The sequence below is a fragment of the Molossus molossus genome, unplaced genomic scaffold (assembly GCF_014108415.1).
Source record: "Molossus molossus isolate mMolMol1 unplaced genomic scaffold, mMolMol1.p scaffold_m16_p_7, whole genome shotgun sequence".
In the NCBI taxonomy this organism is placed as follows: domain Eukaryota; kingdom Metazoa; phylum Chordata; class Mammalia; order Chiroptera; family Molossidae; genus Molossus; species Molossus molossus.
The window spans coordinates 32,218,248-32,232,082 of record NW_023425401.1 but is presented as its reverse complement, the minus strand read 5'-3'; the positions used below and the strand labels follow the sequence as shown (position 1 = coordinate 32,232,082).

The 13,835-nt window shown below is 34.2% G+C and overlaps 1 protein-coding gene across 1 annotated transcript in view; it reads left to right on the top strand.

The window, feature by feature from the left end:
* The window catches only part of PPP1R9A (protein phosphatase 1 regulatory subunit 9A), a 278,938-nt gene that overhangs the window by 164,603 nt on the left and 100,500 nt on the right, over positions 1-13,835 (top strand). The window contains 1 exon segment of the mRNA XM_036246637.1: positions 5,592-5,696. Within this exon segment, the coding sequence (XP_036102530.1) occupies positions 5,592-5,696 (105 nt within the window).

Genomic DNA, 13,835 nt, shown 5'->3' with positions numbered 1-13,835 from the left:
AGGTACAGTAAAAATAAGGTATAAAAGATAAAAAATGGTACACTTATCATGGTTGGAGCTTCAGGCCTGGAAGTTGCTCCGGATGAGTCACTTATTAGAAATTGGCGATTAAAGGTTCTAGAGAGCAGTAATGTTATATTTCTTCATCTGTGCGGAAATTATATGGGTGTATCCACTTTGCTAAATTTCATCGAGCTGAGCACTGACAGTTTGTGTGCTTTTTTGCCATAAGTACACTTGAATTTAAAAGTTTACAAAAATGGATAGAGATGTGGTGTCCACTTCTGAAAACAAACAAACAAAGAAATCAACGCTTCTAATAGACTGAACGTTTAAGAGGCTGAGGTCTAGGGAGAGTTACAGATGTCTCAAAAAGCAGGTGAACAATTTTCAAAGCAATACATTTGAAGAAAATTAAGCCCTAAATAAAGACTTTTCCTGTGTTTAGGTTTAGAGTTGCACTTTACTTCTGTTTATTATATTTTATTGTTTTGTGATCATATTGGGGGAGTAGAGGAGAGAGTTCTGTGTGGTTAAGTGAAGTGGGGACCACTTATTTGTGGAGATTGGCACTGACAGAACGGATGGTAACGTATTTGTAAAAAACGCAACAGGAAGAAAGTAAACTGAAAATAATTGACAAAAAAAGGAGTACAGGTGTCCAGGAAACATCTTAAGGGGTTCAAAGACAAGAAATTAAAATTTAAAAATAATGTCTTACTTCTCAGATCAGTAAAATATTTTTAGCACAATATTCAGTTTTAATGTGGGTGCTTTTCAACACTGCTAGGGGGAGTACAAACTGAACAACCTTTCCGAAGGGCAGCTTAGCATGTAAAATGCACCTTGACATGGTCATTCCACTCCTAGGAAGTCATTTCAAATAAATAACCAGAGATATTCACAATGTTTTTTATATAAACATGCTAATTTGATCAACACCTTGAAACAACACAGTAGTGTAACAATATGTAAATGGCATATATATATATATATATATATATATATATATATATATAACACAACAGTATAATATATCCTTGATGGCTGTTGTAGGAAAGTATCTAATGATGTGATACAATGTATTATTTAGGTACAGGCTCTGGTGTTAGTTATCCTAGGTTCATAGCCAGGCTCTGCCACTTATTTGATATGACTATATAAGAGGAGCCAAAGCTTCCTTATATGTAAAACAGAAATAATAATAATGTATTTAATCAGGGCTATTAGCAGGATTAAATAAAATACAAAATATAAAAAGCATAGCACATTTTCTGGTACATAGTAAGGACTCAACAAATATTATCTTGATGAATTAAAGTATAAAATTCCACAAAACTATATATTCAAATAATCCTAATTTTGTTAAGTAAGGAAAAAAACCAAAACACCAAATAAAATAATGCGGAAGGTAATTCACCAGCATATTCTTAATAGTAGTCATCTCTAGATAATTGGATTACATGAGATTTTTCTTTTCTGCTTTATGGATTTCCACATTTTCCCAATTCTTAACCTTGAACATATATTACATTTATAACTTTAAAATAGTCTCTGAAATCAGCACAGGCTAATTTGATAATTGATGATAGTGACTGTTTTTCTTTAGACTGAAGCATTACAGTTACTTGTTCTTTATTGAAAACATATGTGCATAACCATAAAATAACTGGACTAAATCTTTTGGATTCAAGGATCGATAATCTCTAAGCCAAAGCCAAAATAACATTTTCTCAAAAAAGGTAACAGACAGGGGTAATTAGTACACATGATTTTGAGCTTCTGTTTTTCAACAGAAATTTTACAATGCTCCTCATATACAGTATTAAAAGCTATGTTTTATGACCAAGGTTTTGGAGATAACTAGGTGTCTTGGAAATCATGCTTTAAGCTGTGTATTTTAAACCAAAATCATTAGTCTTATTTGTTCAAAGACTCACTTTTATTATGTGAACTTGGACTCTTATAAAAAATATCTCTGAGCTTCTATCCGAGTTTTTAGAAAGGATTTTTTCCTAAGTGTGTAGCACATTTAAAGTAATACAAGATTTATGAAAGTGCTTAGATTGTCTGTTAACCAACTAGATTATCGCTTCTCTATTAAATACTCTCCTTGGTCGGGAACATTCTTCATTCACACACAGTGAGACATATGGCTTCTCTCAGTTACAGCCACCGGGTAGTTCGTAGTGTCATCTCTGCAATCTCAGAAACAGCTTAAATGATCAAAGAAAAACAAAAACTCACTGGTCAATATTTCAAAGGGCTATTTTCCATTCTAGTGTTCATGCAATATTTTAATGAAATGCTTTGAGCTTTTATATAGATAGAGAAGTTAAAGGATGGCAACTCAAATTTTTTATCATCTCTCACATGATAATAGGTAATGATAATAGATCCCGATAATCCCAATAGAAGTATCAAATGGTCATGTTATAAAATTATATTTCCAACCATTGCTGCTACCAGTGGGGAATTATTTATTGTTTTTGTTGTTATCTAGTGCAAACTAGATCCAGACCAAAACTGGTCAAGATCCAGGAAAAAACAATCAAAAATACTAAATTAGAAAAAAAACATGGTAGCAAAGGTAAAGTTCTACTGCTACTTTAGAATCACGCTGGAGAGCAAGCTAAGATGTGGCTGGGTTTATAGTCCATGAGATTCATTTCTGTGGTAATACAGTTGAATTGGCTTTGTGAATCTACTCTGGCATCTTGGTGGGCCCTTCAAATCTATTATAGGCTAATAGTCAAAGAGTTCAAAAGATGACTTTCATAAATATAAAATGACCATGGATCAGACTTTATTCAGCTCACTAAGGGTATCAGTGAAATGGTAAATGTGTTTCAAAGAACATTTCAGGAGGAGGCCTTTAAGGGCAAGTTAATTAAGTAATGTTAGAATAACATTGCCAGTTTGATACAAAACTGGTTAAAGCCCTGGCCGGTTTGGCTCAGCGGTTAGAGCATCAGCCTGCGGTCCAGAGAGAACGGGTTTGGTTCCCGCTAAGGGCACGTACCTCGGTTGCAGTTTGTCCCCGGCCCTGGTTGGGATCATGTGGATGGCAACCACTCGATGCGTCTCTCTCACATCAATGTCTTTTTCTCTCTCTTTCCCCCTCTCTCCCTCCCACTCTATCTGAAGATAAATGGAAAAATGTCCTCGGGTGAGGATAAAAAAAAATTAAAATACATTTCACCAAATTGTTCTTGGTTGGGCCTGTTAAGTAATGTACCTACACATGATATTGAAAGGAAGTTTATTCCTATTTCTAAACTTTAAATATAATTTTGCTTAACACATGGCCCACCATGATATATGCAACATTTACCCAGGGTAATTACAGTAGCACTCAATTTTTATTGATGGGAAGAGTTAATATGATAAATTTATCAGTTTTCCTTAAACTAATCTTAGAAATCAGTGTAATTTTATTAAAACACCAAGTATTTTATGGAACGTGGCAAGTAAATCCAAAATTATGAAGCAGAGCTCAAGAATAGCTCAAAAATTCTTGAAGGCCATGAATTAGGTAAAGGAAATTGCCCTATGAAATGTGAAAACCAATTCTGAAGCAATGTAATATGCAGAGATAGTTAGGCAGACAAGTAGGAACTAATACAGAACCCAGAACATGTCGATGCACATTTGAAACCACTACAGATCAGTGGAGTAAAAAGCAGACTCTTTATTAAATGATGTTAAGCTGATTGTTTTTATATATTTGGGAAAAATAAAAATTGATTGCTAACATTTTAATAAAAAATAAAAATAGATTGCCAACACCTTATAATAAAAAATAATACCTAAATGCAGAAAAATAAAAAGCGAAAACCTTTAGAAGAAAATATAGAATACTTTTATAATCTTGAGGCAGAAAGGGATTTCTTAAAACACAAAAACTACCTAATATAAAGCTAAAATTACAAATGTGATTATATATATTTTTAAATTGTTTTCCTCAAAACCACTGTTTTCCAAAGAAATGTGAGAAGCAAGCTGCAGATTGGAGCAGAGGTATTTGCCACATATCTAATTGAAACAGTGTTGGTAGACAGGATATATGAAAACATATTATATAAATCAGTAAGAAAAAAAGACACAACCTAGCATCAACAAAAATGGGTAAAATACATGACCTAACAGCATGCAAAAGTGGACAGTTGACTCAAACATATGGAAAAACATTTAACTACACAAGTAATCAGGGAAATGCAATTAAAATCGCAATGTGATGTCTTTTAACACTGACAGGATCTATAGTATCTAAAGGGTATGAATACACCAAGTATTGGTGAGGTGTGGAGATTCAGAACCTTTCACATAGTGCTGCTGAGAATATGAACTGGTGTACACGTGTTCAACTAGAATTTGTCAGTTTGTTCAAGGTGAAAATGCCTCTCTTTCTTGACTAAGGAGTTCTATTTCTAGGTATATATCCTGGAGAAATTTACACATGTGTGTAAAGAGACATGTATGAAATTGGTTATTACAGCAATATTCATAATAGTTAAAACTTAAAGTGGTACAATTTTCATTTGCAAACAAATGGATGAATATGTGTTGGTATATTCATAAAAATAATATGGTTGTTAAAATGAACTAGCTAAAATTGTATTTATAATCATGGATAAATCTCATATTGTTGAGTGAAGCAAACTAAATTGTAGAAAGAGAGCTTTACTATGAAGTTTGAAAACTAGAAATGTACACATATTATGCCTATTTGTGCATATGTGTTATTTCTGTTTCAAAACATCAATAGAAAGGCTAACCATCAAAATCAGTATGACGGTTAATTCTGTAGAAGCTGTGAATGTAATAGAATTAGAGATAAATAATAAAGGGACTTCAGCTTTTCAGTAGTAGATTTATTTAGGAAAAAAACTGACTCAAATATTGCATAGTGCTTAGATTTCATAAAGTCGAGTATTGGGTACATGAGTGTTTATTATCTAATTCCTTCTGCATTTCTCCATGAGTAAAATACTTCATTTTGAGGATTAAAATAAAAGATATATATATATATAAAACATATGTCTAAATTTAAAAGCATTATATACTCAACAACATTAATACTGTATATTACTCCTAAACAAACAAAAACAAAAAATATATATATACACATTTATACACACACACACACACACATGCACATATATACACCTTTATGTGTGTACATATATGAATTTTATGTATGTGAAGGAATCCCCACAATTCCTGTTGTTTTTCCTTAGAGAGGAGAGGGCAGACTAAGTATGAGGCCCAAAAGGTACTTCAGCTGGATCCTGCTATGTTTTAAGTAATGTTTAAGGCCAGAAAGAAAAAAAAGTAAATATGTTATACATTAACAGCAATTCTTTGTGATAGGAATATGGATTTTGAGTAAAGTACATCTCTTTAATATTGCTTATTGATACTCAAAAGAATCTTGTGAAAAGATTAAACATTTGACAATGATCAGGAGCTTATCTATAAAAGACAAATTGTGTATCTTAAAAATCAAATATTTTGTCAACTCATTTATTGTCAATAGTAATGTATTATCAGAAAGATTAATTGTGGGTAACTTTTTTCTTTTCCCAAAGAATACAAGTCAATGACCAGATTGTGGAGGTGGATGGAATCAGCTTGGTGGGTGTCACACAGAATTTTGCTGCCACTGTTCTCAGGAACACCAAGGGCAATGTCAGGTAAACACACGGCTTCATGTGTGTATGATTTGGTTACTTGATATTTTGTTAAATTTTATTTTCCTGTGATTATACCTATAAATACATGTAATTACAGTAAAATTTTAATCGAAATTCTAAAAATGTGCCTTTAGTTTTTAAAAAATTTTAAAAATATGTTTGTATTAATTTCAGAGAGGGGAAGGGGAGAGGGAGAGAGAGAGAGAAACATCGATGATGAGAGAAGCATCAGTTTGCTGCCTCCTGCACACCTTCTGCTGGGCATTGAGCCTGCAACCTGGGCATGTATCCTGACCAGGAATCGAACCTGGGACCTCCTGGTGCATTGGTCAATGACCAACCCCTGAGCCATACCAGCTGGGCAGTGCCTTTAGTTTTTAATATTTCCTTCTTTTTGTAATGATTTCATGTGAATGTAATTTAAAACTAAAACTACAGCATTCTGGAAAGACACGAAGATATGTAGTATATGGTCTGAATCAACATGGTTAATTATTGAGCTATGATAGTGTGCCTTATAGCTAATACAATAAGAATTGCTAGGAAGATAGAGTTTTTAATTGTATCCTTAACAAATGACTTTAAACCTCAAATCTTTTTAATAAAACCAGTTATATAGTAAATTGAAATTGAAATAATTATACATATATCCAGTGATAAACAGGCCGAATTATGTGAGGTTAATAAATGCATTTTTTAAATCTTGTTTTAAAGAAACAGGTAATACTAATCTTTGGAAAAACTATATAGGACAGAGGATATATTCTTTTGGACACTGGAATTTGTATCCAGTCCTGGGAGTCTGAACATTGTAGCTTGGAAAACAAATAGAAAGTAGTCCTGAGCCAATAAAGGTCAAAATTTGGAATTTGTTTAATTTGGTCACAGGGTACTTATTTTTAAATATAATATTGCTTATGTCTTATACTTTCCAAAACATCCTATGAAGGAATGCATAAAGGGACATCATTCAGTATATGTAATTATGGAAGTGTTTTAGTGTCATCGTCAAAATGAAATGGCTGAATGATCTGAAAATGTTAATGAGTTAATTGGTCTGAAGAGGTGACATTATGATTTCATTGCAGCATATTTTATGTTGCACGAGCACGACTTTTAAGTTTGAGAATTTAGACTTATTTCTGTTGGAAAGCACCCATTAATGTTGAAGAGAATGTTTAAGAAATACAACCTCAGTGACTTTCATGGATGTTGTTTATGCTTCAAGAATACCCACAGTCCTGAGAAAGTATGTCAAATATTGGCAAGAGTCCAGGACAAACCATACAACCACATATACATGTGATTGTCTTTCTGGAGATCGCTGTCTGTGCCTGAGGCGGCACTTGCCTGTTTAGTAGAGAGCTTGTGTTTGAAGCTGCCCATTAGGCTTTAAAGTGAATTTTAAAATAAAATAAGATATGCATTCAACTTATAAAAACATTTCTCAGTTGGAAAAAAGTTTGTAGTTACATGAAACATAGTTATTCCTTTCTTTCTCTTCATAATTTTGTGCTGTTATCATTTCAAGCCTTGTACAAATCGCCAAAGGCTTCTCAACCGGTCTCCCTGGTTTTGATCTCTCCCTTTCTGCAACTGTCCTTCTCATTCTTACCCCTAGTGGAGGAACATGACAGTGGATTCACATACATGAAGGGCTATCAGGAGGAGCTATTGACTCATTCTGTGGAACTAGTAGTACAGCTAAGACCTGCAGGTAGACATAGTAATTCTGTATCTATCATGTCCCTCTCCTCTTCAGAAATCTCCAGTGGCCTCCACTCTGGGCAAAATCTAAGCTCTTTATCCTGGTAGTAAAAATCTTTCGTCACTGGATCTTCTCACTGACCTCTCCCTGTGCTCGTGGTCTGGTGCAGTCAATACTAGTATATGTAGTATCTTTCGAATGTGTCTAATGAATTATTTTTTTGTACCTTTCTCTCTGCCATTTTTTTTTTTTCTGTTCAAAATACTGTTTATAACCTACTTATCTTGAAGCACATATTTCAGATTCTTTCTCCTCCAAGAAGTACTCCTTGACCTCACTGTCCCCTAGTTATCTCTTCATCCCGGTACACTAACCATTCATTCCTTTTTTTTTTTTTTACCTTGAGGTTATAGAACATTTAATTTTCATCTTTTTAAAGGCATGCACCTTATCTCCCAATTCACTTTGCAAAAATCTTGATATCAAAATAGGACCTTCAGCCTTCTTTGTTCCCCCAAATTATTTAACCCTCAGTCTTGACTGAAATTATGTAAACCAGAATCTTTATTAATTGTTTGTAAGGAAAAAAGTCTTGTTTCAATTTTAACTTATTAAAAATAATATTTGAATCCCCTGAATATATTTTATGTGGTAGTTCTTCATAAAATATTAATACAAAAACAGGATCTAAAAACTAGACCTGTAGTTTCAATGAACTGATTTAAACTGATTATTTAAAAAATGTCGGGTTCTGTATTTATTATTCAGTGGTAACTTAGCTACCACATTCATTGGTTACTAAAATTTTTTTAAAGGTATCTAAAAATTACTAAATGTAGTTTGTACTTTTCTAACTACTAAGCATAGATCTGGGAGGAATTTGTTGGAACTCATGGCTTTAAAGAGCCAAGAAGGGGAAACATAAGCTAGTGGTGATGAGAAAATTAAAAGCAGGGTAGTTATTAATTTTTAAATAATAGAGATCAGGATTTTTATTTATTTTCTAAAAATGTATATGAAATTGGTGCCAACATTTGGATATGAATCAAAATCACACAATGAAATTCTGTGACTTCACTCACACTTACAGTCATTTTTTTGTTTTCTTTTAAATCCTCACCTGAGGATATTTTTCCATTTATCTTCAGATAGAGTGGGAGGGAGGGAGAGAGAGAGAGAGAAAGAGAAACATTGACGTGAGAGAGACACATTGATTGGTTGCCCCCTGCACAACCCTGACCAGGGCCAGGGATGAACCACAATCAAGGTATGTGCCCCTGACTGGAATCAAACCTGAGACTCTTTGGTCTGGGGATCGACGCTTTAACTGCTGAGCCAAACTGGCCAGGGCGAGAGTCTTTTTTTTTTTTTTTTTTTAATCTGACCTCTTAGTCTGCTTTATTTTATTAAACTTTGAATTGATATACCTGTGTTTATGAACTAATACTACTAATGAAAATCTCATTAATATAACATTTTTAACACACTAGAGACCTCATAATACAAGTATTTTAATATGATAACTCCCAAGGGCACATAAGTTTTTAAATCTTGCATCGTTTATATGAGTTAAAGCATATAAGGCTCCTTTGAAGAAGTGGTTCAACTCAAACCCTTTCTAGGTTCCTAGATATGGAAAGCCCAGCCCTGGCTTGTAAATTATTATTGGTTCAGTCACTTTATTAACATCACTAAACTAAGTACTGACAATGAGTACTGTGCTCATATCATGTTAATTACTTTTAAGAAATTGATTGGGAAAAGGACTCATACAGTTTATACTCAGAATTAACACAGCAATAAGAGGGAGAAAGATAAAGACTGAAGGGGTAGGTATGGAGGTCTCAGACACAGTATTCTTTATCGTCCCTCTCCTGGGGCCCCAGGAAGTGTTCATCTCTACATTTTATTTATTTATTTATTTATTTATTTATTTATTTATTTATTTATTTATTTTCATTATTGAAAGTATTGCATCTCTAGATTTTAAACCACCTGACATATTCATGAAGCAGCTTGGTGCTAAGAAGCCCAAAGTCTGTGGGTGGTAGGGCAATCTTATAGTGAGTTGGTCATGTAGTTGCATTCTTACTACATAACAGTTCAACCATTGAAAACCTCCAGACTCCACCAAATCCAGGGCTAAGTAATACATCCAGTTATTATTACCAAGCAGTTCGGAGGGGCTGATATGTCTTGCCTTGAAACAGCTTATGGACTCATATTTGCAAAACATTGTTTATTCTTGGTTAGTACATTTCAGAGTTATAACCAAGGGCCAGCACTATGCTCTAAGCAACTCTAGAGATAGGCACTTGGTCAGTTCATAATGGCTCTATATTAACTCGTGCTACATCATACATAGTGCATAACGCATTTACTGTAGACTCTTTTGACGTTTGTTGTTGTTAGTCCTCACCTGAGGATAATTTTCCATTGATTATTAGATAGAATGGAAGTGAGGGAGGGAGTTAGGGAGAGAGAGAGGAAGAGGGAGAGGAACATTGATGTGAGAGAGACACATTGATTGATTGCCTCCCACAGAACATTAACTTGGGCTGGGAATTGGACCTGCAACCCAGGTATGTGTCCTTGACCGGGAATCGAACCCATGACCCTTAGGTCCACACTGGCCAGGGTGACCCCTTTGACTTTGAATTCAGGTTCCTACTATTTAGTATGTCTTTATTATATATTTCAGTGTTACCTGGTACAACCTAAAAAGAAAACATAATTATTTAAAAACCTATAATCTTTTTGGTGGTTGATAGAATGTAACTTTAATAAAATGGTACTTTAATAGGGATTGCATTGACTCTGTAGATTGCTTTGGATAGTGTGGACATTTTAATGATGTTGCTTTTCCCGATCCATGAACATGCTATATGCTTCCACTTTTTTATATCTTCCTCTAGTTTTTTTTTTCCAATGTCCTGAGAACAGTTCTTTTACCTCCTTGGTTAAGTTTATTCCTAGGTATGTTATTTTATTTTTTTGTTGTAATGATAAATGGGATTTTTTGTTTGTTTGTTTCCCTTTCTGAGTGTTCATTATTGGCGTATAAAAATGCCATCAATTTCTGGATGTTAATTATGTACACTGCTACTTTGCCAAATTCATTTATTAAATCTAGTAGATTTTTAATGGAGTCTTTAGGGTTTTCTGTGTACAATATCATGTCATCAGTGAATGATGACACTTTCACTTCCTCCTTTCTGATTTGGATCCCTTTTATTTTTTTTTCTTGTCTAACTTGGTGTGGCTAAGGCTTCTAGTACTATGTTAAATAAGAGTGGTGAAAGTGAAAGTGTGGGTATCTCTGTCTTGTTCCTGTTTTTAAGAGAAATGCTTTTAGTTTTTGCCCACTTAGTATGATATCAATTGTACGTTTTTCATATATAGCCTTTATTATGTTGAGATATGATCCCTCTATTCCAACATTGCTGTGGGTTTTTATCAGAGATGGGTGCTGGATTTTGTCAAATGCCTTTTCAGCATCTATTGACATGATCGTATGGTTGTTATCTTTCATTTTGTTTATGTGGTGTATCTCATTTATTGATTTGCAAACATTGTACCAGCCTTGCATCCCTGGGATGAATCCCACTAGGTCATGGTGAATACATTTTTTAATGTATTGCTAGATCCGATTTGCTAATATTTTGTTAAGGATTTTGGCATCTGTGTTCATCAGGGATATAGGCCTGTAGTTTTCTTTCTTTGTAGTGTCTTTATCTGGTTTTGGAGTTAAGGTTATGCTGACCTCATAAAACGAGTTTGGAAGTCTTCCTTTTTCTTGAAGTTTTTGCAGTAGTTTGAGGAAAATGGGTGTTCTTTGAATGTTCGGTAAAACTCCTCCGTGAAGCTGTCTGGGTCCAGACTTTTGTTAGCTGGGAGTTTATTGATTACATTTTCAATTTCCTTAGTTGTTAGTGGTCTGTTCAAGTTTTCTGTGTCTTCCTGGTTCAGTTTTAGGAGAGTGTGTAATTCTAGAAATGTATCCATTTTGCCTAGATTGTCCAATTTGTTGGTGTATAATTATTCATAGTATTTTTTAACAATCCTTTGTATTTCTGTGGTGGCAGTTGTTACTTCTCTTTTATTTCTGATTTTGTTTATTTGGGTCCTCTCTTTTTGTTTATTGGTGAGTTTGGCTAAAGGTTCATCAATCATGTTTATCTTTTCGAAGAACCAGCTCTTTGTTTCATTGACCTTTTGAATTGTTTTTTTCAGTCTCTATGCCATTTATTTCTGCCCTGACCTTTACTATTTCTTTCCTTCTACTTGCTCTGGGTTTTTCTTTTTGTTTACTTTCTAGTTTTTTAAGTTTTAGGGTTAGATAGTCAATTACAAATTTTTCATGTTTTTTTGAGATAGGTCTGTAGTGCTATGAACTTCCCTCTCAGGACTGCTTTTGCTGAATCCCATATATTTTGTGTTGTTATGTTTTCATTTCCATTGATTTCCATTAAGTTTTTTTATTTCTTCCTTGATCTCCTTGGTGTAACCCATTCATTGTTTAATAACATGCTGTTTAGCCTCCATGTGTTTGAATGTTTTTGAGTGTTTTTATTGTAGTTAATTTCTAGTTTCATGCCATTGTGTTCTGAGAAGATGTTTGATATGATTTCAGCCTTCTTGACCTTGTAGAGACTTAGTTTGTGTCCTAACATGTGGTCTGTCTTTGAGAATGTCCTGTTTGCACTTGAGAAGAATGTGTGTTCTGCAGTTTTGGGATATAAATTTCTGTAAATATCTATTAAGTCCATCTGATCTAGTACGTCATTTAGGGTTTCTGTTTCCTTGTTACTTTTTTGTCTAGAGGATCTGTCCAGTGATTTCAGTGGGGTGTTAAAGTCCCCTGCTATGATTTTATTGCTGTCAATTACTCCCTTGAATTATCCAAAGTTTTTATTATTTTTTTCTTTATTGATTTTGGAGAGAGAGGAAGGGAGAGGGGGAGATATAAACATCAATGAGAGAGAATATTGATTGGCCACCTCCTTCTTGCCCCCCACTGGGGATTTGGCCACAACCTGGGCATGTGCCCTGACTTGGAATGAAGCCTGTGACCTCTTGGTGCATGGGTCAATGCTCAACCACTGAGCCACTCAACCAGCTGGGCCAGAAGTTTTTAAATATATTTTGATGTTCCTATATTTTGGTGCATATATGTTTACCAAGGTTATATCCTCCTGTTGGATCTATCCTTTGAATACTATGTAGTGGCCTTCTTTGTCTCTTGTTATGGCCTTCATTCTGAAGTCTATTTTATGAGATGTGGGTATTGCTACCCCAGCTTTTTTTTTTTTTTTCCCACTTGCTTAGAAACATTTTTTTCTTTCTTCAACTTTCAACCTGTGTGAGTCTTTTGTTGTGAAGTGTGTCTCTTTTAGACAACATATATATGGGTCATGCTTTCTTATCCAATCAGCTAATCTGTGTGTTTTGATCACAGCATTTCATCCATTTACATTTAAGGTTATTATTGATATGTACTTATTTATTGCCAATTTTATTTATTATGCCTATGTTTCTCTCTCTGTTTCTTCTGCTTGTTATAGCAGTCCCTTTAACATTTCTTGTGTTGCTGTTTTGGTGCCAGTATATTTCCTTAGCCTTTTTTTTTTAATCTGAAAAGCTCTTTATTTCACCTTCTATTTTGAATAATAGCCTTGCTAGATAGAGTAGTCTTGGATTTAGATCCTTGTTTTCCATTACCTTGAATACTTCATGCCATTCACTTCTGGCCTGTAGTGTTTCTGTTGAGAAACCAGCTAACAGCCACATGGGGGCTCCTTTGTAGGTAACCTGTTCTTTTTATCTTGTTGCCTTTAAGATTCTCTCTTGGTCTTTAATTTTTGGCATTTTAATTATGATGTATCTTGGCCTCGGCCTCTTTGGATTCTTCTTGCTTGAGGCTCTCTGTGCTTCCTGACCTTGTATGCCTTTTTCCTTTACTAAGTTAGGAAAGTTTTCTGCCACTATTTCTTCAAATAGATTCTCTAACCCTTGCTCACTTTCTCTTCTGGTACTTCTGTGATGCAGATGTTGGTATGTTTCATATTGTCCCACAGCTTTATTAAACCATCCTCCAGTTTTTTAATTGTTTTTCCCTTTTGGTTCTCTGATTGAGTGATTTTTTTTTTGTGCCCTGTCTTTTAATTTGCTGATTCGATTCTTGACTTCCTCTAATCTCCTGGTTATTGTTATTCTTTCCAATGTATTCTTTATTTTTTTCTGTCATTCTTCATTTCTCCTTGGTGGTTTTTCATTTCCAGTTGGTTGATTTTTATTGTTTCTATATCTTTACTCATGCTGTTGTGCTTCCTCATAATCATTACTGTGAACTCTACATGTGATAACTTGCTTATCTGAATTTCATTTAGCCCTTCTTCTGTAGAATTCTCTTGTTCTTTCACTTGGGATTT